Source organism: Podarcis erhardii (assembly GCF_964252035.2).
Source record: "Podarcis erhardii genome assembly, chromosome: 1".
NCBI classification, from domain to species: domain Eukaryota; kingdom Metazoa; phylum Chordata; class Lepidosauria; order Squamata; family Lacertidae; genus Podarcis; species Podarcis erhardii.
In genome coordinates, this window is record NC_138497.1 from 78,220,596 (window position 1) to 78,247,038 (window position 26,443).

A 26,443-nucleotide genomic window follows, 5' to 3' on the forward strand; every position below is an offset into this window, starting at 1 on the left:
CTACTTCATAATCCCAGAATTCAGTTATTTTTGGATCCTAGCAAAAGGCTCTAGCCACTCCTTACATCTCCCATTTTCACAGCATAAAACTTACTGGGTGGTATCCAAGCGCCTGGGTGTATATATAGAAATTCAATGTTCATTAGAAAACAAAATACCCTGAGCTTGCAGTTCCAGGAAGTACAGTATACTGTATTATCTCCACATTCAGCAAGGGATGAGAGTGAAAGAGAAACAAAACAGGTGAAGGTGCAAAGACCTTTCAGTGGTAGGTCAGAGCCTTGAGCAACAGAAAAACTGCCAGTGAATCTTCTTGTTACTGATTGAGGACCTCTATAGAGTGGGTCTTCTGACTGTGTTTTAGAGATCCCAGAGATTCCTCAGAGGTATCAGAGATCCCTCGATGATAAATTCAGTAGCGAAGGCCAAACATTCCTGAAATGCATCTCACCTACACTACTCCTAACCATCTTGCACTGCACTGCTGTGGCAGAATGGCAGCCTGTGGTAACTGCTTTCCATTGGGACTGGCAGGGCAGAAGGCAGAGAGACAAACCATAGGTAGAGCTTAAGCCAACAGCATGCAGTTCCACCAACTGGCTGTAAATAATAAGGAAGGCAAGTGGGGGTTGGCTGAGGTGTACACCATTCACCTAAATGAACCAGCCTCCACTGGTGTCAGGTCTGTTCTATAATACATTCTCAGTTCTCTCAAGGTACAATAGGCCAGGACAGTGCTCTGTGTGAACAGGGTTATGTGCCCATAACTCCAGGATACTTGGGCATATTTGAGGGCTCCTTGTTCACAAACATGTAGCTTACAAAATATGTTTTGTTTTAAGTATGACTTGGTAATATGTCTGAACCCAGCAGGATTGCACAACCATGTTTTGTTTGGATAACCCACCCTCGAAACTCAACAAGGCAAGAGCAGCTGAGAAAACAAACCAAGGTTTGGAAGAAGGGAACCCCCCCCCCCCCCCATGGCTTGTTAGCTTGCCTGTGATATAATTCATGGTTTGTTGAACATGGTTACAAATTTTTTTTTGCTTAGTGTGAGGTGTGAACACAAACTCCATTTTTCATGATGGTGGGAAAATTAGAAGATCGAGGAAGAAAGATGCAGCACACTTCGCCCCACTTCAACTGATAATTTATAAAATCATGTGAGAGGTTATTTGGCCACTTGAATCACTTAACTGGGTTAAGCTCAAGAGCAAAGATGTCATCATTGTCTTGCACATTGATGAGCGCTAAATTAGAGACTACAACTTCATGAAAATACATTTTTGAGTTGCTCAACTTATGAGAAAATCTCTTGTTAAACAAGTGTAGTATCAATCTCATTAGACAAAGGAACTTCAGGTTCCTACCTGTAAATCTTCCTACATGCTGAACTTTGGCTAAGAAGCAGCGCAGCCAAGTAGTGTATCCTTCTGCATAAAGTAACAAGAGCTATATGCAAAAGCAAGCATTTCAAGACAATTCCAACTCCAAATAACTGATCACAAGTGAATCGATTTCAAGCAAACGTAGCTATTAGTTTTGCCACACAATACACACCACACAGCCTACCTACCCTGTTCCAGCTCAACAGTCTAATCCATAGGAGTATCATCCATTCATAGCAGGAAAATATATTCTGACAATCATTGAAGAATGTCAAGTACAGGAAAACATTTTGCAGTCTCCAAGAACAGTCCAAGGTCACAAAGATCAAGGGACTATCACCTTATCAAAGTGCTAAGAAGTCGAGGAAGTGTGAACCCTCTACGGCTCATTATCAATGGTACTATAGAACTAGCAGAAGGCAAGCTAAAAGTGAATGAAGGTAAGTTGTGGGCTGGCATTGGCAGGGGGACAATCAGTATATATGGGAATTGTTAGTGCCCTATGCTAGTGTTACAAGGGAAACAACATGCATGTGTCAAAGACCCTCAATTTAAAACAACTTATCAAGGATTTTATGTAACACAGGCTCACTCAGCCCTGCTGTTTCCCTGAACATACACCAATCACATCTAAGGCAGGAGAAAACAACAGCAAGTCATCATTGACCACCCTTGAGAACTACAGGTTTGCAACAATCCCAGATCCAGGGGGAAACAGTGGCATATCCCCCAGGAAACAAGTTGGGAGTGGCAAACAACATCATGCCCTGAGCCTGGATGGCATAACATGGGAGAGAGCAAAGAGGAGAAAGAGGTGAGAGAGTGAGAAAGAGGAGATGCTGCCTGGGACAGCTGTTGCTGCTGCTGCCAGGCCAGGAGACACCACAACCCTGAGGAGAAGGCACAGCTTCTCAAGGTATCTCCTGCTGCCACAACGGCTGCTCTCTCTGGCTCTCACAGCTTTGCAGGTCCCAACCATTCACCACCACCTCCCATCCTCTAGCAACTTCAAGAACACCGATGCACAGCCAAGGAAAGATGAGGAAGAGACAGAGACATGCCCACCAAGTGTGCCTGGCTAGGAGTGAGGTTCAAGCTGTCTCCCTCTGTCTGGTGCTCCAGGAGGGCAAGGTCGGCTTCTCCCTTTCCCTGGCCAGCCCTGGGTCTGTCTGTGAGCAAACACCTGGGCCTGTCTTCCTTCTGCCACCTAAAAGGAAGGGAAATATGCACACCTGCCTCTTGCTCAGCTGGGTGGCATATGGGAAGTGTGCCTTCGAGTACATACAAAGCACGCATGCTGCCAAGTACAATCCGAGCTGGAAAAAAACTCATCAGACTCTCATGACCCTGGCCCCTTTCCTGACAGGAGAATAGTCATTTGTAGAGAGGTTGCTTTCCTTCTTCTTCCTGTGAAAATAACTTACTTGTGAGAATAACTGCTGAATCCAGTAGTTCTTCCAAGGTAACATCAGGCTATAACAGTACAAGCAATTAATAAAATAACAACCTACATTGCTGCATTACAAAGCTATGAGTATACTGTTAGGAGTTTGTTTGTCTGGGGACTTCCGGGTTGGCGCCATCGCCGAATGGCGGACTCCCTCTGAGCTCCGGAGGGAGCCTGCTCGGTAGGGGCTGGGTCCTGGCGCGCCGGCGACGCGGGGACCCTTAAAAACCATGGGCGCTAAAACCCATGGACATGGTGACTCGGCTGGCACCTTTTGAGCCCCCCCCGACCCGCGAAGGAGCCTTTTTAAAGGCTACGGAATGGGTGACGGGGGGGGGTGCTTTGAGTCCTCCGCTTCCCCTGCCGAGCGAAGCCGCATGCCATTCGACGGAGAGCGCTGACTTCTTCCATTGGAAATTTGGACTTAAAAGCATAACCCGTGAGTAATCGGAACTTGGATTAAAAAAGGCGAGAAATTTTTAAAGAATTCGGAACGAGCGGGGGAGGCATAAAAAGGAAGTCAGCCCCCCCCCCCCCGTTGTAGAGGAGCTAAAGTAAAGGACTTAACATCTAAGATTGAGCGCAACCTTATTTTGATAAAGTTATGAAATTTCGCGATGGAAAATTATAAGATTGAGCTGGAGGAGAAAAGTGGAATTTATTCAAAAAGCAACCCCCCCCCCCCGGAACCTGGGAGCGTTTTAGTTAGAGCGCCGGGAGAAGACAAGGAGAGGTTTTGACAGCTGTCAAAGAGCTGTCAAAGCAGAAGAACAAAAATGAGAACTTTGTTACGAGGACTTTGCCGGTTATATTTGTTACAAATTGGATACAAAATGTTTAAAACAAGGAATAATAAGTTACTTTGACTGGTGGACGTGATCTGGAAGGGAACTGAGTTACTACAATCCACCTAGAGGAGCCGAGGGATATTACAAGTTGTTGGCATCGAATTTCACAGAACTTTTTATCTCCTGGGAAACTGCAGAAATGGAACATTATTTTGGCTACAGAGGTTTACACACTAAAGTAGACAATAGACTTATCTATTGAAAAATGGAAGGGACTTGGCATCATGTTTCGTTCCTGAATAACAGAGCCTCTGCAGTGGAATTTAGAAGCTTTTGGAATTATAACATTTGTGCAGGAAAACAGGAAAAGAAAGAGGAGAGAGATTAACAAGAACAACAAGAATAATAAGAATTGGACAAAGTTGGAAGTGGGAACATTTGGGACATCCAGATTTGAAAGGTTTAAGAAATAAAATTGGAGTTTTACTCCCAAGTATATAAAAATCTGGATGGAAAAAATGGGCCTTTTTGAGATAGACTCCTTCCAAGATTGGACATTTAAAATTAAAGAAGACTGGTAAAGGACTATGGTTTAAATAAATGTGGGAGCTCCAGGAAGACATCAGATGTTGATCAATATGGGGAACGCAACCAGGAAAAGGGGGAGGGAAATTTGGAATCCAAAGGCTGCAAAATCATATTTTATTTTATTATATTTTAATCTATTATGTATATTAAAGGGGGGAACGCGTGGAAGGGAATAGGTCGATCTTAGGAGATGGGAAAATATTTTTAAATTGGGTTAATGATAATAAGGTTAAAATTTGGGATAATAAATTGCTGAATTTATTTGTAAGAATTGGAATATAAGAGGGGGAGGGGAGGGGAAGTCCTGGAAAGATGTTACGGAAAATAAGATCTTAAATTTGGATGTTTTTTTTTTTTTATATTGTTATAATTGGAAACTCTTAATAAATATTATTTTTTTAAAAAAAGGAGTTTGTTTGTCTGAATAAACAATACCACCATAGTTTATTTGATAAAATTCATAGGTGATCAAAAACTTAAATGTGCCAAATGCCCCTTTAGGACTCTAGTTGGAATGTAATACCCACCAGAGCTTGAGAGAAAAATAGATAGGCAGGACTGGTGTTTGCATCATGCAGCGGCATCTAGCCCATGTTGCACCACAGTACAACGTCATCTTCCAAACCAACAACTGCAAGTTTCCATTCAGTTCAGCTTCAGAGAAGGATGCTAGAAAGAGTTTTTGCAGTATGAATTTGAGCAGAGACAGAGCAAGAAAGGGCTGTGGGCTAGCAGAAGGTAAAGCACCTTGGGATGCTGTAGCTTTCTATGAATATCTAATGCAGGGTCAGAGGTTATGCTGTCTGCTGCAGGAATCTATTTGCATCACCAAGCTCTGGTTATACAAAAGGAAAGTAGACCCTATCACACTGTTCTAAGTCTTCTCACAGCTCAGATAGTGGGGAGCACAAAGCCTTACAGCAAAATGCTCCTTGGGTTTACTTGGAAGTGATCTCACTATGCTCAATGGGACTTATCTCTCAGCAAAAACATTTAGGTCTTCAGCTTTAAACAACATTTTCCTTTTTACACCCACTTCAATAAAAAAAAAAATCTTTCAAAACAACATAATTTCTTCAAGACGACTGCACTCCTGACAAAGGATTACAGAATGACATTTAAGTTTGTGAAAACTTCAACAGCTAAGGAAGGAAAAATAACCCATTGGTTTCCAAAGACCATACACAGCAGTTCCATCTGTGCTCAGTGCCAATTCAATTCCCTCTGTTCACAACTGTAGAGAATTACTGTCCTTGGGTAAGCAAAGGGGAGTAAATTGTATCTTCATTAGCACTCCAAGTCATAAAAATCATGTTTCAACAGCCGCAAAAATTCACTGCTTGGGTTTCGCCACAGTTCAAGTTGAGGCTGGAGTTTCTGCACATCAGGTCAATAATCCATGTGTTCAAAACCCAGTCACGAAAAATGCATTAATATAAGCCGTGCATTAAGGCACAATTATTTATACACAGAGCAGTAATGGCTTCTATCAACTCTCACGTCAGGGGAAGTGGAAATTCCATTTTTAGACAAACTAGTGCTTTAATAAAAGTAATACAATACTAACAAACTTAACCCATAAGGATGGTAAAGCAGCACATTCATTTTCTGATGCCGATGGAAATCGCATAATATGAAGAATGGCCTAATTCAATAAAATTAGCTAACAACACTATGGGGAAATATGGTCCCAGAGAGTTCCATTTTCAAAGCATGCCTTATTAGTTATCTGTTGCACATGCAACTTTACACCAGGACCATAAACTACTGCACTGAACTATTAGAAAATCAAAAGGGTATAGGGGCAAGATGGAGATGGCTAAGGAATTTCAACAGGTGCATCTAACCATGCACAGATACAGTATAAGAAAAGGAAAAGAGAAAAGGAAAAATGAGCAACATCTGCTGAATTCCCTCTTAACACCACCAGTCAAAAGTGCATGACAGGAGTCCTTTGCTCGGGAGCCCAAGATGGCGGCTGTAACAACTTCTCCTCCGTGAACCCTCCTGGATTACAAACCTTTTATAGCCTTTTACAGCCTTTTATAGCCGTTTTTATAGCCGTTTTTATTAGACTTTTAACTATTTTACCTCTGTTAGAAGTTTTAGCCGTTCTATCTCTACTGTTGGCCAATTAACAAGGATATTCAAACCTTCTGCTGAGAAAGCCTGCTGCTGATTAGAAACGCCGCCTTGAAGACTGGGTATGCTGAGCAGTGGAGGAGGAGTAGCTCTGATTAGCCCAGTGATGGTTTATTCTTCTTGTTTTCTGGACTGAAGGAAACACTCCAATCCTAAAAGCCAGTGTGGTGTTAGCTGTTAGAGCAAGATCTTCAATGTGGAATGTGGTGCACTTCAGATGTTTTGTTGGACTATAGTTCCCACCAGCCCCCAGCCAACACAGCAAATCGTAAGGGGTGATGGGAGCTGTATTCTGGGAATTAAAATATCAATTCTGCACCTGTGCTTTATTTCTTTATTTATTGTCCTTTTTAGTTGAGTTGCATCTTGCCCCTCCTCCCCACCCCAAGTAGTCCATATGTATCTATATCTATATCTATATCTATATCTATATCTATATATCTATATCTATATCTATCTATCAAGGTAAAGGACCCCTGACAGTTAAGTCCTCTCGTGAACAACTCTGGGGTTGTGGCACTCATCTCACTTTACTGGCCAAGGGAGCCGACGTTCCGCGACCTTCCGATCAGCAAGCCCTAGGCTCAGTGGTTTAGACCACAGCACCACCCGCGTCCCTCTATCTATCTATCTATCTATCTATCTATCTATATTTGAGTTTTGTGTTTTTGCTCATTCAGCTATATTCATCCAATTAATATCTATGCAAGTATGCTCTCTACTTTCCTCAGCCAAATGCTGACACCCCACCACAGGATGACCTAGATGACAAGCTATATTGCATCCACATTCTGCAAGGCCTTTGGGCAAGATACTCTCTGTGAGTCTACCTCCTCACTGCCATGGGGCTCTTATCAGTGGGTCCCTTGCCAGGGTGAAGGCTCTCAGCAGATATCTGACCATGCTGACCCTTGGTGCTGGCACTAACAAGGACTCTCCACATCTCTCCTACCAGGTCTTTCCAGCCTATAACACATGGCTTTGCAGAACTCTTTGAGATTCAGAAGACTGATTCCCAGGGCCACAGGAGCCTGCAGAACAAGGCACCAACCCTTTAAAGATGCAAACAGTTCACTGGAGATGGAGGGGCCAACGGCAAGACTAGTTGAGCCAATCTTCAGAAGGCCTCTGAAACAACAACTCCACTCTACTCTAGGCAAGGCTCTGACCAGGGCTTGCCTGAATGTGGTTCTACCACATCAGTTGGTAAACAAAGAGGTACTACAACTGTTGACTGCTCTCCTATATCCTGGAGACCAGCTGGGGCAGAACATGGCCATGTTACTGTTTTGTTACACTAACACTAACGTGGAAACAAGTTCCATTAAAATCAATGGAAGTAGCCACCTAGGACTGGAGATGATGCTCTGCATGCTTACATCCAGCCACATCAGTGTATTGGGGCTTTGAAGTCGATGTGGGCCCTCTCTCTGCATCTCACAGGAAATAGGATAGAAAGTTGAGTAGTTTGTGCCTAAGTGTTTTGCAGGAGCATGACAAATCTTTTGCTATGGTGCACAGCAAGGGGTTTTCTTGGCTTGCTTGTTCCAACTTCTAAAGTACAAAAGAAAGAAAGATGAGAAATCTTTATTTCCAGACATTTGCCCTAGGTACTGCAAGACCTTTTTATCAATACAATAGCACAACATTAACTAGAGCGACTAGACACAAGGAAATGAATCAAGACCTGGTGGTGCACGCAAGTCTTGAATGTTAATGAGTATGTGTATTACTTACCAACAACATGAATAATGGTTAAGATCTGACCTCAAGGAGGCACTCAGGTTTAATGTGCAGCTAATTTCAGTGCCCATTTTAAAATGTGTTAATTTCACTTGCAAAGCGTGTTTCTTTAGAACAGGCCAGGGCCAGTCAACTTCTGCACTCTTGGGGGCTGCTCGCTCCCAGCAGCGCTCCAGATAATAGAAGCAAATTTTGCAGCACAACCCACCACCTCCTTTCCTATTCAGATGCCAGCTTGTTTTCTTCTGTTTCTTACTGGTCCTTTTCTCTGCTTCTAACAGCAGTCCAATATGCATAAATTTAGCCTGTGAAACTTCTCTGACACAAAGAGAAACAGCTGGCAAAAGCTTCCCTGCCTTCATTTCTGCTGTTAGAAGTTGAGAAGTCAGGATCTATAACACAGTCAATGCAATCTAGCAGTAAGAGTTCCCCAGTTATGGGGCATTACACTGAAAATCCAAGGGGGAAGTGTGGAATCTCTCTCACACTCAACCCCTGAAAACAATCTTCTTTATGAGCAAAACTACTGGCAAGTGTTTTACAGCACTACATCTGCACCAAAACACAATAGGACATTTTGTCAAGGGAAATAAAATTAAGTTGGGGACCAGATGTAGCCCATGGGACTTACTGGCCAACCTTGCTTTAAAAACACTTCATGCCGTGTTTTAAACCGTCACTTGCTTGTCACATTGCTTCAACATTGAAAAGCTTTCATCAAATTGAGAACGACAGACCACTTACAATCCATATGGAGATCTTTGGATGTCCACCTGGAAGTAAATCCATGCAAATATAATCCACTGATAGTTCATCAAGGCTGCAATCCTATCCACACTTATATAAGTGTATAGGATTGCACTCTTAATGCAATACCACACATAATCAAAATGAATCTGATTCTAATGAATCTGCAATTAAATAATGCAACAGACCAACATAGGAGGAGCTACAGTTAGGTTTTTTATGCCTTTCTTTACTCTCTTGTCCCTATCCCACTGGTAATTTTAGTGAACTACTGAACATCAGTAGTACCCACACATATTTCTCATTTAACTTCTCTTATTTTCCCCCTGGTTTGTTCCTAATGCACACTTCATGCTGAGATAAGCATTGCAGCTATCCCATGAATAAGGGATTACTGGAGAATCTGCATTTTGAAAGAGACGCATTGTGCCTAACTCCTTCTGCTCAGGATGACAAAAACAGCTATTGGACCCTGGAACTTTACGTGCTATCACTTTAATGCTGGCTCTCCTTCAATTTCTTGAAAGATTATTGGCTTTGCCAATAATAAATGAATCTGATCCAACAGCAAGCCACTGTCCAAGCACAAAGTGATGGTGCATGATAGCCACAAACATGGGACAACAACACCCTGATCAATGACCACATACATAGCATTACTGATTCTTAGGGGGAATGCAGCAATCTGCGTATGATCCACTTTGAGAATCACTCCATCTTTATTTCTAATGTGCAACACCAGCTTCAGGAAGTCATATATCACCAAAAGAGAGGAAATGCATTCCCAAAAGAGACAAGATGGCACAATTTGCTTAAAATGTGCAGACTAATGACTATGCATAGATGCAAATTTAGAGGGGGGAAACAACATAGAGAAACAACACATCTCATCAGGTGACCTGTGCACCTGCTCAGACTGCTGTCCAGGTGCTAACCACTGCTAGGCAATTTCAATGGCCCCCTTGCTCTCCTTTCTTAAGGTTCTTAATCTTTAAATGGAACTTGGACCAAACAGCCCTTCAAACACAAGAACTGTCTCAGTAATGTAGGACACACAATCACCCTAGTTTCAATCCAACTTCGGTAAGTTTTAAAAGGTCCATGATGTACAATCAGTGTCTAACTTCATCAATGTCCAACTTAAAATAACAAACTTAGAGATGTAAAGACCCAGAAAGAAAGGGGGGAAAGGGGGGGGGAGGTGAGACACATTTTTCCTGGTTATTTGCAGGCCTTTCATTTATTTAAAGCATTTCTACCCTGCCCCTTCAGATTTGCGCCCAGAGCTGCTTACAAACAATCTAAAATATATCACTCAGAAAGGGAAAGGGATAGAAAGGGAGGTATCAAGCAAGCTCATATACCATTTCTTAAAGTTACAGTTCTTATGAGGACCAGCTGGGAAAGAAACAGTTCAGGTAGCCTGAAGGAATGGCTGCTGCTAAGTGACCGTTGAAGGAAGGCCAAAGGCAGCTGGTCTCTCAGCAAAATATTGGCTTCTCTCCCTCTGATCTACAGCCTCCGCAAACTACATAGATTATGTTTACTTGATTGCCTCCCACTCCACACACACACAGTCAAGAAATAAATCAAAGACGGAAGAAATGAATGAAAGAACTTGGAATGAGTCAGGGCCTTTCCCTATCTATATCACCACTGGATTAAAAGCGACAAGATGAGCAGTTAAGGTAGGAGGTTGGTTATTCACAGGAACTCCAGAATTACCCAAGAGTAAATTGCAATAACAGCAATGAATGATCATGTAGCAAAAAAAATAAAATAAAAAATGGCACCATTCACACCCAAAGTTGCAGAAATACAAAAAATCCTAAAAGTGTGTGTGGTGGGAGCAGGACATAAGCAGACATGCACCAGTGTGAACTGAGCATGTTCAGGGGCCAGAGAACACAGTGGGGGTTTTTTGGGGGGGGGGAGAAAACTGGGTGGGTTGGAATAGAGTATTCTGGGGAGAATGACTGAATACCATATTCCAACCCACCACATTTTCTTTCCCCCAAAAGACACTCCGTGTTCTCTGGCCACTAAGCATGCTCAGTCCACACTTGTGCATGTCCTCTCTCTCTCTCCCCACACTTTTAGGATTTTTTTAATTGTACTTCAACTTTTAGGGTTCCCCAAAACATGCCAATGTCTTTTGGTGTGGATTATGCCATTTTTGGCTACATAGTTATTAGAAGTGAAAGGAGGAGTTTGTATATAAAGGATTGTCACAGTCTTACTTGTTTGTTTTCCTCTGTACCAGGGATGGGGCATCTGCGGCCCTCCAGATGTTGCTGGATTATAACTCCTATCATTCCTGGCTGGGGCTGATGGGAGATGGAATCCCACAACATCTGGAGAGCCACAAGTGCCCCATGCCTGACCTATACCCAAATCTGCCAACTGAGGATAACTTGTTATGCATCAAACTTGTCCACCAAAGCTTATGTCACCCATAATAAGTTTATTGAGTCTTTTAAGGTGCCACAAGACTTGTTTTTGCTGTGGCAGACAAGATGTAAGAAAATAGGAACAACGCTGGTGAAACAGAGCAAAGTCCTGCCAAGCATCCTGTTTTCTACAGAGGCCAAACGGAGGTCCCAGGAAATTATGTCCGCGGTAATGCAAAAGGGCACATAGTCAGCACATACTATGATTCCCCAAGCATCACCAGTATATATTCATGTCCACTGTATAGCAGGCTGGGCTCGGCTGGGCAAAGCAATGGGATACAAAGTCATGTGAAAAATCACCCACTCCTCAAGGTACAGCCCTTCACACAAACAATCCCATCCTTGTGAGGAGGTGATGTTGGAAGACTCTTTCCTCCTCCTGCTGAATGAATAGCCCCCAGTGCACTTTGGGTGGGTGGGGGGAATATACAGATCTTGACCCCCACCCACTAGCTGTAAAAGTTATAGCTTAAGCAAGCTAGCCTAAGGTGAAAGACCTTGACTCTTGCCCCTCACCCCATCCAATACAATTCCCATAAGCCACCATGGTGTCTTCCTGGTGGTAGTGCAGGAGTAGCTAACATGTGGCCTTCCAGATGTTGCTGAACTACATCATCCCCAAATAGAGGCCATGCTAGCTAGGGTTGAGAGGAGTTGGAGTCCAGCAATGTCTGGAGAGCAACAGGTTAGCTACTGTTGCTATAAGGGATAGTTCCCTCAGGGCCGGCCCAACCAAGAGGCAAGGTGAGACAACTGCCTCAGGTGGCAGAATCCTCTTGGACAGCAGATCCCGGTGTTGAACTTCCTTTCCCCACCTTGCTCCTGATGTAGATCTTTCCTCACCCCGTCTTCCCTGGCAGGGAGGAAGGCATCAATTTAGGGTCTGCCTCAGATGCCAGAATGTATTGCTTTCCCTTGGTCTACCTCTCCCAGTGAGACTTAATCTTCCAAGGACACAATTCCATTTTCCCACCAAAAACCTCAACCACCACCTTCCCTTTCATCTCAGGAAATGGCACATCTCTCAAAGAAAGTCTGTAGTAAGAAAGCAATAGAACCCAATCTTCCAAGTGTTTGCTCAAAAGTAAGTTGCAGGGAGTTCAAGGAAACTTACTCTGAAGTAAACATCTACATGACGCACAGCGTTGGATAAATATTTGCAGAATGAGGACCAATAATAATCCCACTCGATTCAAATGCCAAGCATACTCAGAGACACAACTGGGAGAGATCAAGAAATCTGATAGCATCTCTCTTGGTCTTTTGCCTGAAGACATAGCAATAGCTTGTGGAAGGACACAGAGCCTTACAGCTTGCAAACTCTGGTATCCTATTCATTTACTCTTCTGCCTCAAACTCCCCACCCCCATGATTTATAACTCTTTCCCCAAATAAAATGTTGCCATTGGATACAATCCTGCAAACACCACATGCTAATCCCCCTGAAGCGGGAACAGTTTGTTCTTAAATACAGTTGTGAATAAATCTCACCCTTTTAAAGGAGACTCTAAAATTTAATTCGGCACCAGTGGCAGGAGAGAAGCCAAAGTTACTCTAGAAAAGTCAAACAGACCACACCCGTTCACCTCAGCCAAACAGAGGACTGCATAAAAAGTTGTACTAGGCCCACACTTCTCAAACCATAGTGCAGAGAATCCCCATCATTAACTCCAACTGCATTCACGTTTATTTCTCCTTCACAGGGAGAAATTCCACTGTAAAATATGCATGAAATGTTGCCACCCGCCCCCGCCAAATCTTCGCTATTGCAAATAATCCTCCTTTCACGAGGTTTACCAAGGAGACCCCAGCTCACCTCTCCACTCACCCACCAAGGGGCGACCTTGAGTCAGTCAACATCTCTCAGCCCAAAATCTCCCTCGCGGGACTGTTTTGAAAATAAGAGCGGCATACCCCACCCCACCCCACCCTGAGCTCCTTGGAGAAGGGTGGCACACAAAATACAAATAAAAATAGTCAATAGTAACCTGTAATTGTTTACTCCGGAGGATGAGGTCCCGCTCAATTCCATGGGTTCACCCGCCAATAAGTGTGCATGGGACTGAGGGCGTACCAGGATGTGGCTCTACCGACCACAATATACCACTACCTAGAAATGCCGGAGGGGGAGCGAAGGGGGGGGGATTATGGCATGCAACCTAAACGTTGATATGGTTTGCTCAGGCTGCAAAGCCTACGCACTTTCAAAGGGAAGTAAACCTATCACTGTCACCCGTGATCTGGAATTTATTTCAGAGTAAACGTGCACTGGATCGGGCTACCGATGTGCGAAGAACTGGGGCGGTGAGACGCACAGAGGTTTGTTTTCCAGCGGGGGAAAAAACAGGACTGTTGTAGGTCCCGCCTCCCAAAGGTTTGGAGAGCAGCTACTCCCCGCATATATATATATATATTTCGCGTGACACCAGCGACCCACGGATCCATCAAGTTAACACCCGAGAGGAAGGAGAAAGATGCTCTCCTTGCTGGGGACTGGCGGGGGGGGAGCGTTTTTCATTTCCGAAGGAGAGCGAGCGCCGGGGCAGCAGCATTAGGGAAAGTCTGGCTGGGTTGAATGTTCAAGAGCGGTTGTTGCTATTTCTCCTAGGCTCTCCAAAATGAAGCGATTTTTAAAAATATAAAGGAAAACTCCTTCCTGGCAGCGTGTTTCCATTTAAAGTTCTCTCTCGTGCTTTCTGTAGAAACATCACCGAGATTGCGATCACCATTTGGAAACAGCCATCCAGGCATTTTCTCCCAAGCACATACTGCAAATCTCCACTAACTTGAGTGGGTTTTGGCAGCGCAAAAAAGAGAGAAAGAGATCGCCACAAGTAGCATAACACCAGAACAGCTGTGTTCCTCTGCAAGGTACCAGCAGCCTGATTTAGATTTGGAGCGGAGGGAAACACCGTTTCCCTCTCCCCACCTTATCTTTCCCCGTTTTATAGCTCCCATCAGCAAGGAAAAACTTGACGGGGCTGAACTACTGCAACACCACCAGTTGCACTTTTCCAGCCAACAGCACAACTCAATGTACGGAAGACAGAAAAATCAGCCTTCTTTTTCTAAAACTCTCGCTTGGAGAAAGAAATAAAAAAACTCTAGCAACAAGTGCCTGCAGAACAGCGCGAAAAGAAACACGAATGCAAAGGAGTACCTGACGCTCCGCCGCCACTTGCTCCAATGAAGCTGCGAGCTCAAGCTGCTCCCGCTGTCCAGACTCAGCGCTCTGCAATCCGAACGCCCCAGCTGCCACTCAGCGCGCACGAGAAACGCGAAAGCCCTCGCCGAACGCAACTTTCTTGAGCCAACCGCGACGCCGTACCGCTCGGACCGTACCATTCCTCGCCCTCGGAGAGGGGCCGGGTTAAGAATAGAGCGAAAAAGAAGAGGGCGCTGTCCCCAGCCCTCCACGGGGCGTGCTGATCTGCGCGGATATCTCCCGCGGTTGTCTCTTAACTTGCTCACTGTAGCGTACTGCTGCGGAAGTGTGAAAACAGTTCTCCCCCCCCATTGCGTGGATTAGTAGCGCCCGGCGAGGAGGGGGCGTGGCGATTTGCAAAGCTGGTAACGGCGGCAACGGTGCGCGCGGGACGCGGCGAGTGTCCGTTAGGTAGGTCAGTTGGTCCGCCGAGCCTCCTGCTTTAGTTCGGGTTTCCCTTTGTCGCCTTTTCCCGGTCCTCCCCCCTCTTCAAAAACGCTCGTAGTAAGAGAAGGAAAGTATCTCGTAGCAGTCGCGACTTTCCTGCTCCTTCACCGCCGCCGCTGCTACTGTTAACATAACGGGAATGCTAATAGATAATGATGCGTTACCTTTTCATTCTACAGATAGGTAGCCGTGTTGGTCTGCCATAGTCAAAACAAAATAAAAAAATTCCTTCCAGTAGCACCTTAAAGACCAACTAAGTCAGTTCTTGGTATGAGCTTTCGTGTGCATGCACACTTCTTTTCATTCTGAAGGAGAAAAGAGTGAGAAGCGGGATTAAATCGCTTCCGAAGGCTCAGACCGGTTTCTGTGAACGCAGGCGGTTTCTCCTCTGCTCCTTCCTCCAGTTTCTGTAGCACCATATGTACATCTTGCTGGGGACCACCGATCCCGGCCAGCCCCTCTGATGTGGGCAAGGACGGAAGCCCCCCGCCCCTCTTTACATAGCTTTAAAGTATTGGCGAAACCTGGGGCGGGCGAGGGCTTGGCCATGTTTACTTGGAGAGTTAAGGAGAACAAGAGGATGACGAGTTGATTTCAAGCAAGCGCCCCTTGGTGCCTTGAACACTTAACACATTTATTGTGATATATGAGTTCGCCGTTTGGAGCCACCATTCATTCTTACCAAGTAGTTCACTAAAGTTTATGCCACAAGTTATGTGGTTGTCTTTCTGGTGCCACAAGAGTCTTACTTGCGTTTGTTGTGACATTCCAAACAAAGCTGTTCCTCTGGATCTCATTGCTTGCTGTGAGACTCGCACCCAAGTGTCCGCGCATAGGATTGCAGCTTGAGTTGCAGTATTTCATCTTCACGATAATCCCATGAGGCAAGTTGGCACTGGGCTGAGAGGCTGATTTGGCTGGTGGCCACCCAGCAAGCTCCTTGGTTTCTCCAGCATCCAAACTCATCACTCTAGCATAGGTGGGGCCCATGGACATAGCCAGCATGTTTGTTAGGGGGGTGGGTCTTATGTTGGGGGGACAGAACCTCAGTTTGCTATGTATTTTATTGAATTTTATTGATTTGGGAAGGACAGCTGCCTCCCCTCCAGCTATGCCCATGGAGGGACCCATGCTGCCTGACTCAAACCAAGGGGTGGATAAGGAGCGCCTCTAATATTTATTTTGCATTGTAAAAAGCAGTTAACTGCAGTCGATATATATATATATATAAAATAATAAAAATTGTCCAGTAGTACCTTAGAAACCAACTTTGTTCTTGGGGATGCGGGTGGCGCTGTGGTCTAAACCACTGAGTCTTGGGCTTGCCAATCGGAAGGTTGGCTGTTTGAATCCCCGCGATAGGGTGAGCTCCTGTTGCTCAGGCCCAGCTCCTGCTAACCTAGCAGTTTGAAAGCACGCCAAAAAGTGCAAGTAGATAAATAAGTACCACTCCGGCAGGAATGTAAGCGGCATTTCCGTGCGCTGCTCTAGTTTCGCCAGAAGTGGCTTAGTCATGCTGGCCACATGACCCAGAAAAACTGTCTGCGGACAAACGCCGGCTCCCACGGCCAGTAAAGTGAGATGAGCGCAACAATCCCAGAGTCGTTCGCGACTGGACTTAACTGTCAGGGGTCCTTTACCTTTAAATTTGTTCTTGGTATAAGCTTTCGTGTGCATGCACACTTCTTCAGTTAACCGCAGTTTAATCTTTATTCACCTTTTTGCTTAGAGGTAAATGGGTCTTAAATTATTGGAATAATGCTCTTCAGTTTAAAGGCAAAAGAGAACTGGTTGAGCTATCAAATTATTAGTTTATTGAAAAACGATTACTCTTAATGGCAATCAGTAACTTTGAGTTATCAGTAATGGTTACTGTGCTTCAATAAAACTTAAAAATATTAATTCATAGCCAGCCCAGATTAAGCTAGACTCAGTGAAATTCCTATCAAAACTGCTGTCTTATACAAAGGTGAAATGCAAACATACACTTAGGTCAAAGCGCTGACAACATTTTGAAGAAAGGATATTGGTTTGCCAACCAGCATCTATAGGCAGTGTTGGTTTTCTTCAAAACCATTAAGGTTCTTGGAATTAAATACATTCAAGTCATACATTAAATAACTTGATTTGTTATGAGACTTCAGATAAGTGTGCATAGGACTGCAGCCTTAGCATATGTAATAGCACATATTCAGAATTGTACTAAGATTTGTGTTGAATACACACTTTGTCCCGATTGCATAGGGCTCTCAGGAGTCCGCTTCAGATGCCCAGACTAAGCATGCAAGAACAAAAAGTGCATCAGGAGCCTGGGGCATGCATGCTGATGCTGCCCCACAACATCCCCAGCTTGTTGGTTCAAACCCCAGCCTTCCCACACTGAGCAGGAAGAAAAATCTTTTTTTTTTTTATAATAATTTTTATTAATTTTCCAATTTTAAAATAAAACAACAACAACATACAGACATCAACAAAAACAAACAAACACACAAAATATCATTTCTTAACCTCATTTTCATAACCCTCCTTTCTCGGACTTCCCCATACCTCCTCCTTTTTGCATCCTTGTTTTACAATTTTTCAGCAACCCTTTTTACCAATTAAATTAAGACTTATTATCTTTCTCGATTTCACCTTAAGTCATCAAACAATTTCAGCTGTAATTCTGCATCTTCCTTCCCCTTGACATTTTAGCACTCCTCAACTTTATAACAGTCCTTAAGATATACTTTAAACTTCTTCCAATCTTCCTCCACCATCTCCTTCTCTTGGTCACGGATTCTGCCGGTCATTTCTGCCAGTCCCATAAAGTCAATCACTTTCGTCTGCCATTCTTCCAGTGTGGGTAGTTCTTGTGTCTTCCAATACTTTGCTAGAAGAATCCTTGCTGCTGTAGTGGCGTACATAAAAAAAGTCTTATCCTTCCTTGACACCAATTGACCGACCATGCCCAAGAGAAATGCCTCTGGTTTCTTGTGAAAGGTACATTTAAGTACCTTCTTAATTTCATTATAAATCATTTCCCAAAAGGCTTTAATCTTTGGGCAGGTCCACCAAAGGTGAAAGAAGGTACCTTCAGTCTCATTACATTTCCAGCATTTATTATTGGGCAGATGGTAAATCTTCACAAGCTTGACTGGGGTCATGTACCACCTATAAATCATTTTCATAATATTTTCTCTTAAGGCATTACATGCCGTGAATGTAATACCGGTGGTCCATAACTGTTCCCAGTCAGCAAACATAATGTCATGACCAATGTCCTGTGCCCATTTAATCATGGCTGATTTAACTGTCTCGTCTATTGTATTCCACTTCAGCAACAAATTATACATTCTTGATAAATTCTTAGTATTGGGTTCTAACAATTCTGTTTCCAGTTTCGATTTCTCCACCTGGAAGCCAATTTTCCTGTCTTGTTTAAAAGTTTCCATTATTTGGTAATAATGGAGCCAATCTCGTACCTTAGACTTTATTTTCTCAAAACTCTGTAGTTTAAATTCACCACTTTCTTGTTCTAAAATTTCAGAATATTTTGGCCATTTAGATTCTATGTTAAGTTTCTTCACCTCCTTAGCCTCCATAGGTGATAACCACCTAGGAGTTTTATTTTCCAACAAATCCTTGTATCGAATCCAGACATTATATAGTGCTTTCCTAACAATATGGTTTTTGAAACCAGGAAGAAAAATCTTTTAAAGCCCCTTCAGGAAGCTCAACACAAGAAGGTTAAGTGGTAGAGCCAGCTTGTGTGGGGACAATGTGGGTGGGGCCAGTGTGTATGCCTCTGCCCTGTACACGCTTTTTGCCCTGACCAGTTCAGGCTGAACACCAGAAAGAGGGCTCCAGTGCTCCTACTTTCAGATACTGACCCGGTCCGCACCCACTTACCTTTGCCTTTGGAACTAATGCAGTTTATATGCCTTGGTTAGACTGCTTGGTATGAGTTTTAGATACATCAAATCATGCGCTTACTGTTTAAATTTCCTGTTTTTAATGTTTCTCTAGGTGTAAAATGATCATACCAGTGAGATGCTTCACTTGCGGCAAAATCGTTGGAAACAAATGGGAGGCATATCTTGGTCTTCTGCAAGCTGAGTATACAGAAGGGTAAGGACTCTGCTTCACACACTTGTGTTTTCACAACTGTTTTGAGAAAAGTATCCATTAACATTTTGCAGTAGTCTAGGGATCATTCACAAAAAGGTATGTATAACACTCTTTATCCTGTGCTCATGTTTTATGAAGTGTAGGTCCAATTTTTATAAATAATAATTACATCATATAGAACCATATTAATACAGTGGTGCCCCGCAAGACGAATGTCCTATGGGCTTGCTTCGCAAGACGAAAATGTCTTGCGAGTTCTTGCGGGTTTTTTTCCCTTCCCCCCCCTTTTTCTAAGCCACTAAGCCGCTTATCCGATAAGCCGCTAATAGCGCTAATCCGCTAAGCCGTCAATGGGCTTGCTTCGCAAGACGAAAAAACCGCTAGACGAAGAGACTCGCGGAACGGATTCTTTTCGTCTTGCGAGGCACCACTGTAATGAAAGCATAAACTCAGGGATATTTTAAAGTGCAATCCTGGTCCTGTCTACTCAAAACTTAGTCCAATGAATTCAGTGGGGCTAACTCCAAGGGTAGTGGACTTACCAAGTTACCTACAAATAATTGAGATTGCCTGATTTTCTTGAGGAGGCTTTTCAGAGTTCCATGGGGGAAATGTAGCTACAGTACTGAGGAGCTAACATTGGAGACATTTTAAACCCCCCTTTGCTTTGCTTTGCTTTTTCTCAGATATGGCTCAATATAGAAGGTTGTACTCAGATTAAACGAATCCCTTGCTGCACTTGAAATGAATTATGAAAATTGGAAAAACTTCCATAAACATGCTTGATTTGCATATTTAAGTTGGATTGTATAAACTTGAATTTCCTTTGCCTAACTACCCTGCTTCCCCGAAATTAAGACATCCCCCGAAAATAAGACCTATTTCCAGTTTTGCCTCTTGCTGTAATATAAGGCCTCCCCTGAATATAAGGCCTCCCCGATAATAAGGCCACCCCGGAATATAAGGCCCCCAAAGCTACTGTAAGGCTTTGTACCGTATACAGGTAATAAATTTCCTTTTTGTTTTTGTTTTTTTGTTCAACAATAAATGTGTACCGTATTCTTCTTCGTGGAAAAATAAGACATTCCCTGAAAATAAGACCTACCACATCTTTGGGAGCAAAAATTAATATAAGACACTGTCTTATTTTCGGGAAACAGGGTATGAAATTCAAGTGAAAGTTCTTAGGTTGATTTAGAAAAAATCATTTGGTTGACCTCAGTCTTACATTGCTGAACTTTAAGTGAAAGCACTTTCCCACATATAAAACTTACTGACAAAGTGAGAAGTGAATGTCGAACACAATTGGAGCATTTCAATCTCTCCCACACAGGTAGAGCTGCAAGAACTGACACTATTTCAGCATTTATATTCAAGCATCCTCTAGTGCTCTGATTAAGCATTACCATCTGACATGGCAAACAAATCAATGAACAGAAGATAGTGTTGCCCATCTTTTGTACAGTGGTGCCTCGGGCTAAGAACTTAATTCGTTCTGGAGGTCCGTTCTTAACCTGAGGTACCACTTTAGCTAATGGGGCCTCCCTCTACTGATGTGCCGCCGTGCCGCGATTTCTGTTCTCATCCTGAAGCAAAGTACTTAACCCAAGGTACTATTTCTGGGTTAGCAGAGTCTGTAACCTGAAGCGTCTGTAACCTGAGGTACCACTGTATTTCAGTGTAATGTTTCGCACAAACATAACTCTCTTGCATTTCTGTTAACAGTACGGTCCTATCCTTGCTTCCATAGTTCCATAGGCTTATTCCCAGGTACATATAGGATTGTAGCCATGGTTCCATTTTTCAGAAAACAATTCTGTTTCTCTTGAGTAGTATGAAATGACAGGCCCCATTGTCTTGCTGAGTCTTCAGAACTCTTGAGAACTTAGAACATCTAAGATCCTATAATTAATTAAAGGCTAATCTTAGAAAGTACCTAAACTTTCTGCTGTCACGCTTCTTTCCCCCCTGTGGTTACAGGAGTTAGACACTTTTAAAAGGAACTGAAATTCTATTTTAGGGCATTTTAAATAGTATCTGATTTTTTAGAATACCAATTAGCTCTTAAAAGGTGTACAAGTTTCTGTGAGCTGCATGATATGAACACTTGGTTTAAATTTGATGATATGAAAAGATGTTTTGTATACTAGAACAAAGAAGCTTCTTTATTTCTACTGTGTCGCTGATGCTGCTAAAAATAGAGTATAACACATGTAATATGTTATCTGAACAGTGGTTCCAGCTCATTCAGAGCCTTTCTTTCAACATGGTAGTTTCAAATGCATGAATTATATAGAAAAGCATAAGGAACACTTGCTTGATTTTAAAAATCACAAAGTATCAAGTGCTGTGGCAGATTTCTACCTATTAACCTTGTTTTAAGAGCTCATGTGTTTTAAGAAAAATGCTAGTACATGCTTCACTTATGGGTGCTACATAATTCAGCTTCTGAGACCTGTGTAACACTATTTTCCAAATATGAATTAAACATCTAGATAATATAAAATCAAAAACATATAGAAGGAAAGGATGAAGAAAGGCTTTCTTTCTTGACTAGCTAGTGTCTAGAGAAGTCTCATATATAATTCTTCGTTGTTGCTGTATCCATCATTTTTCTTACCTTTGCAGCATTGTTTCTGGTTGTAGTTAATCATAGCCATTCTGCTAGCAATTGATTTTCCATTGCAAATACCGAATTGGAATTTATGGATCTAGAATTTGAGATTAAGTAGTACTTTAGTACAATATTTGCATGATAAATGCACCTGAATTATGCCTTGGGCATAAATCAGATTCTCTTGCAATTTATTGTATGATTTTACATTGACCAAGTGGGTAGACAATACATATTTGAGTTTCTCCCTTGCAGCAAAGCTGTCCGTTAGCTCAGTGCCTACTCATAATTTTGAGGGCAGATCTATATGTCAGATATTATTAAAATCATTTCTTGTAGCAAAAAATGGGTCAGCTAAAGGGAATAATTTACTTGTCTGAGGATGCAGAGATTTTGCAGAATTTGGAAATGCTGTTTTTCCTCTTACATTGAGTTTCTTCAGACAGTTATTTAGAATATTGGAGGTGGTAAAAATATTCAAAAATCTATTCAGTTCTGCTGATTAGTTTAGCTAAAAATATTCCACATTCAGAGTTTTAAAAACTACACCGTGGGTTGATAACAATCAAGGTGTGGGGGCTTATTTTAAGTATTTTGTAGTGTCAAACGTTTCTGCAATTTTGGGAAGGTTAACAGCACAATCTTATGTATGTCTACTTGGAAGTAAACCCCACTGTTTAGGATTGCAGCCTAAGTTCTAAAAATAAAATAAATATGAAACTGATTGAGCCTCTATTAAAATATTTGACAGGGTGATTTATGTTGTTACCATTATTTGAATAACTTCTGAGGTCATACACTGTACTGAAGATTTTATCCTATGTGGAAATCTAGTGTGTGTGCTGGAGGCCTCTTAAGTTCAAGAGGCACTGTCTTATTATGCTCATCAGCTTTCTGCTTCTATTTTATGACTTCTACCTACTTGATCTGTGAGCACCTCACATCTCAAACTGAATGTTAATTACTCTAGTAGGCCCATAATGGGAATGAGAACTTGGTTTGCCCATACCACCACCCTAGCATAAATCATGAGCAAAATTCTTAAATGGGAAATTTAAATTCTTAAATGGGAAATTTATTACTTTATTACATGTCAAAATGTACATTAATAACACTTGGAAAAACTCAACTTCTTTTTGAATGTGTTGCTACATCAGAGGGTCAACTGCCCAGCCATTGCTAATCTTAGCTCGTCAGTCTCCATTGAAAGCCCCAATGGAACAGAAACTAATGCTGACCTAAACAGTCAGGTTAGACACCAGAGAAGCTGTATCTTTTAAGGTAGAGGATAGATAGCAAAGCCTGAACTTGGAGCTAACTGGGCACTAATAAGAAAGAACCTGTCTAAAACAGTCACCCGACTTACTGTCCCCTCACTGATCATTTATCACATTCATTAGAGCAGCACTGGGAAACCTCTGGCCCACCAGCATACTAGTCCTGCCAGACCTCCCCATTTGGCTGGTAAGGTGATGCAGGGGGCACACATTCACCTGTCCATCATGACTGGTGAAGGCACAGAGCCAAATTCCAGAGGTAGAATTGGGAGTAAACCTTAAGTTTCTAGCCAATTCTTCCTTTCCAGCCTCTGCTTCAATTTGGCACTTCTTGAATTTGGCACCTTTGTTGCCCTGCCTAGCTGCAGAAAAAGGAACCCACCCACTCTCTCTCTCTCTCTCTATATATATATATATGGTGCTTGAAATTAAAAATTGGGAGTGATCCCAATTCTTCCTTTGTAGCTGCAAATAATTGTGAATGTCATATGATGCCAGGTTAAAGGTGGCTCCCAGGTCTGAAAACATTAAAGACCTGCTGGTGGTGTAGACAGTACTAGGCTAGGAGGACCAATAGCCTGACTTAGACTAGCCATGCCTACTTCATGGTCTCTTACCAAACTGCTTTTGTTCCTCCAGTCCTGCTGCTACTGCAGCGTTCGAAATATATGTGTGTAGGAAGACTTTATATTGGACCTACAGAATGTGTCAAAATGGACATCTGTTGTTTGAGAGTGCTTCCAAAGCCTTCCGGTGTTTGCTAACTTCTTTGCTGAAGGAGACATTTGGGTATAAGGTGATTCCTAAAAAGTAGTAGTAGTAGTAGTAACGACGACAAATAATACTTAGATCGGGGTGAACCATCTACTGTAATCCTGCTTCCCCTACTATGCATATTCACTCATCCTGGGTTTGTGGTGAAAACAGCACTTACTGTATGGATGGGAGAGAGGAAAGTTAGAAAGGGCTCCTGAAGATTGCTAGAAGCCCGAAGTGTTTGTGATGGGGAGCACAGTGAATCGCAGAGCACAGGCATGGCGTAAAAGTAAGCTAATACTAAATGTGTTTTCAGGTAATGGTTTGTTTATATGTCTTTGGGAGAACGAAGCTCCTTCAGGAGCCCAATACTGGCAGAAACGATGTTCTGTGCATTTGATGCTTTGTTACAAGACTAACATAAACTAGTCCACAGACATGTGGGTTTCCCGCCTACCCTCCAGGCCTTTTGTTTTCTTGGAACATAAGGGGGGAAAGTCTGTGGCTAGGTAGACCTTAATTAAGAGACAGATGGCTGAGATTTCATCTTAGGGATCCAATAACTGTTCTTAAAGAGAAACTCAAGACAGACAGGCTATGATGGAAGTTCTGTACTTTTCAAGCACACTTTTACATCTGCTTCTTTAATGGGCAAATAATAAAGTTAAGCCTGTCACATTCAGTATTGTTAAAATGTGTTTATAGTCATAATGAATTAAAAAACTAAAAACTAGCAGATTATCAAAGTGAAACTTAGAGAACAGTAACTTGAGTACAGCAGCAGTCTTGTAAATGGCTCTGAGGATAGCATTTTCTAAAATCAAACCGTATATAAATGTTATGAAATGAAAAATAAATAGCAATCCTATTTGTCTGATTATTGGGGAGTGGGGGTTCAGCCGCCTACCACAGTCAATCACCTTGCTTCTATGGACTATATTTTATTATTTTTAGAATATTTTGAAATTGTTTTAGTTTTTAAAAAATGTTTTATTATCACTGTGCCTGCCACCCTATCATCTTTGGGGAGGAATATAAATTGTAACAACAACAACAGTAATATAGTTCCTCTTCTATCTCATGGACAAGGCTTTTCCCTTTATTTGGCTGAGATCAGGTTTCAGCATGCTGCTTTTCTTTCAAACACACCTGCTTTTTGTTTGTTCTTAGTGATGCTTTGGATGCTCTGGGTCTGAAGAGATATTGCTGTCGGCGAATGCTGCTTGCCCACGTGGATCTGATTGAGAAGCTCCTGAATTATGCCCCTCTGGAGAAATAAATAGCAGAAAGAATGTGTTATACTACATACATATGGACCAGCGTGCTGCTAGAACTCCTCAAACTAAGCTGCAGGGGGTTACAAATGCAGATCATCATGTCCAGTGAAGGATTTCACTCTCTGGGCATGCTATAGGCCCTAGCCACTAACCTCTTGAAAAGAAATTACTGAAAGATGAAATCCACTTACACACAGTTGGGGACTGTAGATTTAATTAAAACAGGGATGGAAGTTCATCAGAATCTCATGGGTTGTGGAGAATTGTGATTTTTAAAAAAACTGTACTTTGTGCCACTGGCAGCAGTTTTAATAAAGGTTGTTGTTATAGCCACATTGTGATTTTGTAAGGATTGTCCTTCATCTCATCCTGTGGCGCTCCTCTTACTCTATCAAGACTCTCATACAAGAAACTAAAGAGAACTGACTGCATGCTAACCTATTTCACTTGTTCACTCCTGGACTTCCTATCATTTTAGGGGTGGGGTGGAAATAACCTCTCTGGTGTTGATCCACACTATTACATTATATGAAGTTATCTTAAAGACGTGAGATCCAGTTGAGTGACAAGTACCATGACGTGATATGAAAAAGTAATAAAAATGGAGGATGGATTTTGTTTGCTTAGAAAAGCCAGTCTGTGGGTTTAAAGGGGGGGCATTATCCATCAAACTCAATTTATTGCATTTAGACTGAGGGAACATCTTCTAAGCTACCAGTGTATATTGCTGGCACAATCTTCTTCCTTCCATTTCTCTCACATGTCACATTGCAAAACTGGCAGTCCATTTTCCAGAACTGTAGTGTAAGCTCCAGTTAAAGGAGGTGAGCAGATTCAGTAATACAGGGCAGGTGAAAGGCCTGTTTTCTTGTCTGTGCAAAATAAAAGGTTTTGCTTCTACCTGTTTTGTATGTTCCATAATCAGTGCAGAGCCAGCTGTTCATTAGGCACATAAAGTTGGAAAATAAATACTTGGATGCTGATCATCTCTTTGACACAGCTGTTAAAACAGAGGAAAGGAACTTTGCTTTCCTTTTATTTAGCAAGATGCAAAGTTTGTAACCTCACCACCATTGCACAAACACTGTAAATTTGAAATCTTGCCTTCATATCAGTGCCAGGCTATCTCCTAAAGCCATTGATAAAGTCTCATTAGTTTCATTAAAAAATATATACTACAGTTACAGGAAAGTAGGCCTGCTTTTCCACATGCATCTCAGAAATTACTGGTGCAGATTGTTCTGAGATTTTGCACACCCATTTGTTTTTCATTGTCTTTCACTTAATAATAAAAGCAACCTGCATGCTTGAGAAAGAAAATGCATCTATAAAGCACACTGGAGTCCTAGAAATTAAGAGTCCCGCCAATACAGAAATGTTGATGAAGTCTGGGTAGTGTGTGAATGGGAGACCATCACACAATCTAATCCCATGTATGCTGCCTACAGTTTTTCTGAA

General features: G+C 42.4%; 2 protein-coding genes across 9 annotated transcripts in view; one reads left to right on the top strand and one right to left on the bottom strand.

The window, feature by feature from the left end:
• Positions 1 to 14,595, bottom strand: part of TSPAN4 (tetraspanin 4) — a 524,393-nt gene extending 509,798 nt beyond the window's left edge. For 2 of the 6 annotated variants that reach the window (XM_081880651.1, XM_081880645.1), the window contains exon 1: positions 14,460 to 14,595. The gene's annotated coding sequence lies outside the window, so the exon portion shown is untranslated. Of the gene's footprint in view, positions 1 to 13,287; positions 13,379 to 14,459 lie in introns of those variants that run through there. The other 4 variants (XM_081880649.1, XM_081880642.1, XM_081880646.1 and 1 more) reach the window with 4 other exon arrangements.
• A 146-nt stretch (positions 14,596 to 14,741) lies between these two features.
• On the top strand, positions 14,742 to 25,320 carry POLR2L (RNA polymerase II, I and III subunit L). Of its 3 annotated transcripts, none has more exons than XM_081880821.1 (3): positions 14,742 to 14,915; positions 18,960 to 19,061; positions 24,879 to 25,320. In XM_081880821.1, exons 2-3 carry the CDS (start codon positions 18,967 to 18,969, stop codon positions 24,985 to 24,987), a joined length of 204 nt encoding a protein of 67 aa, XP_081736947.1. In that variant the 5' UTR covers positions 14,742 to 14,915; positions 18,960 to 18,966; the 3' UTR covers positions 24,988 to 25,320. The 3 variants fall into 3 exon arrangements, with proteins under 3 accessions (XP_081736947.1, XP_081736949.1, XP_081736948.1); XM_081880823.1 differs by having other exon boundaries at positions 14,879 to 14,900; XM_081880822.1 differs by lacking the exon at positions 14,742 to 14,915 and adding an exon at positions 14,926 to 15,086 and having other exon boundaries at positions 18,959 to 19,061.
• Positions 25,321 to 26,443: the final 1,123 nt, after the last annotated feature.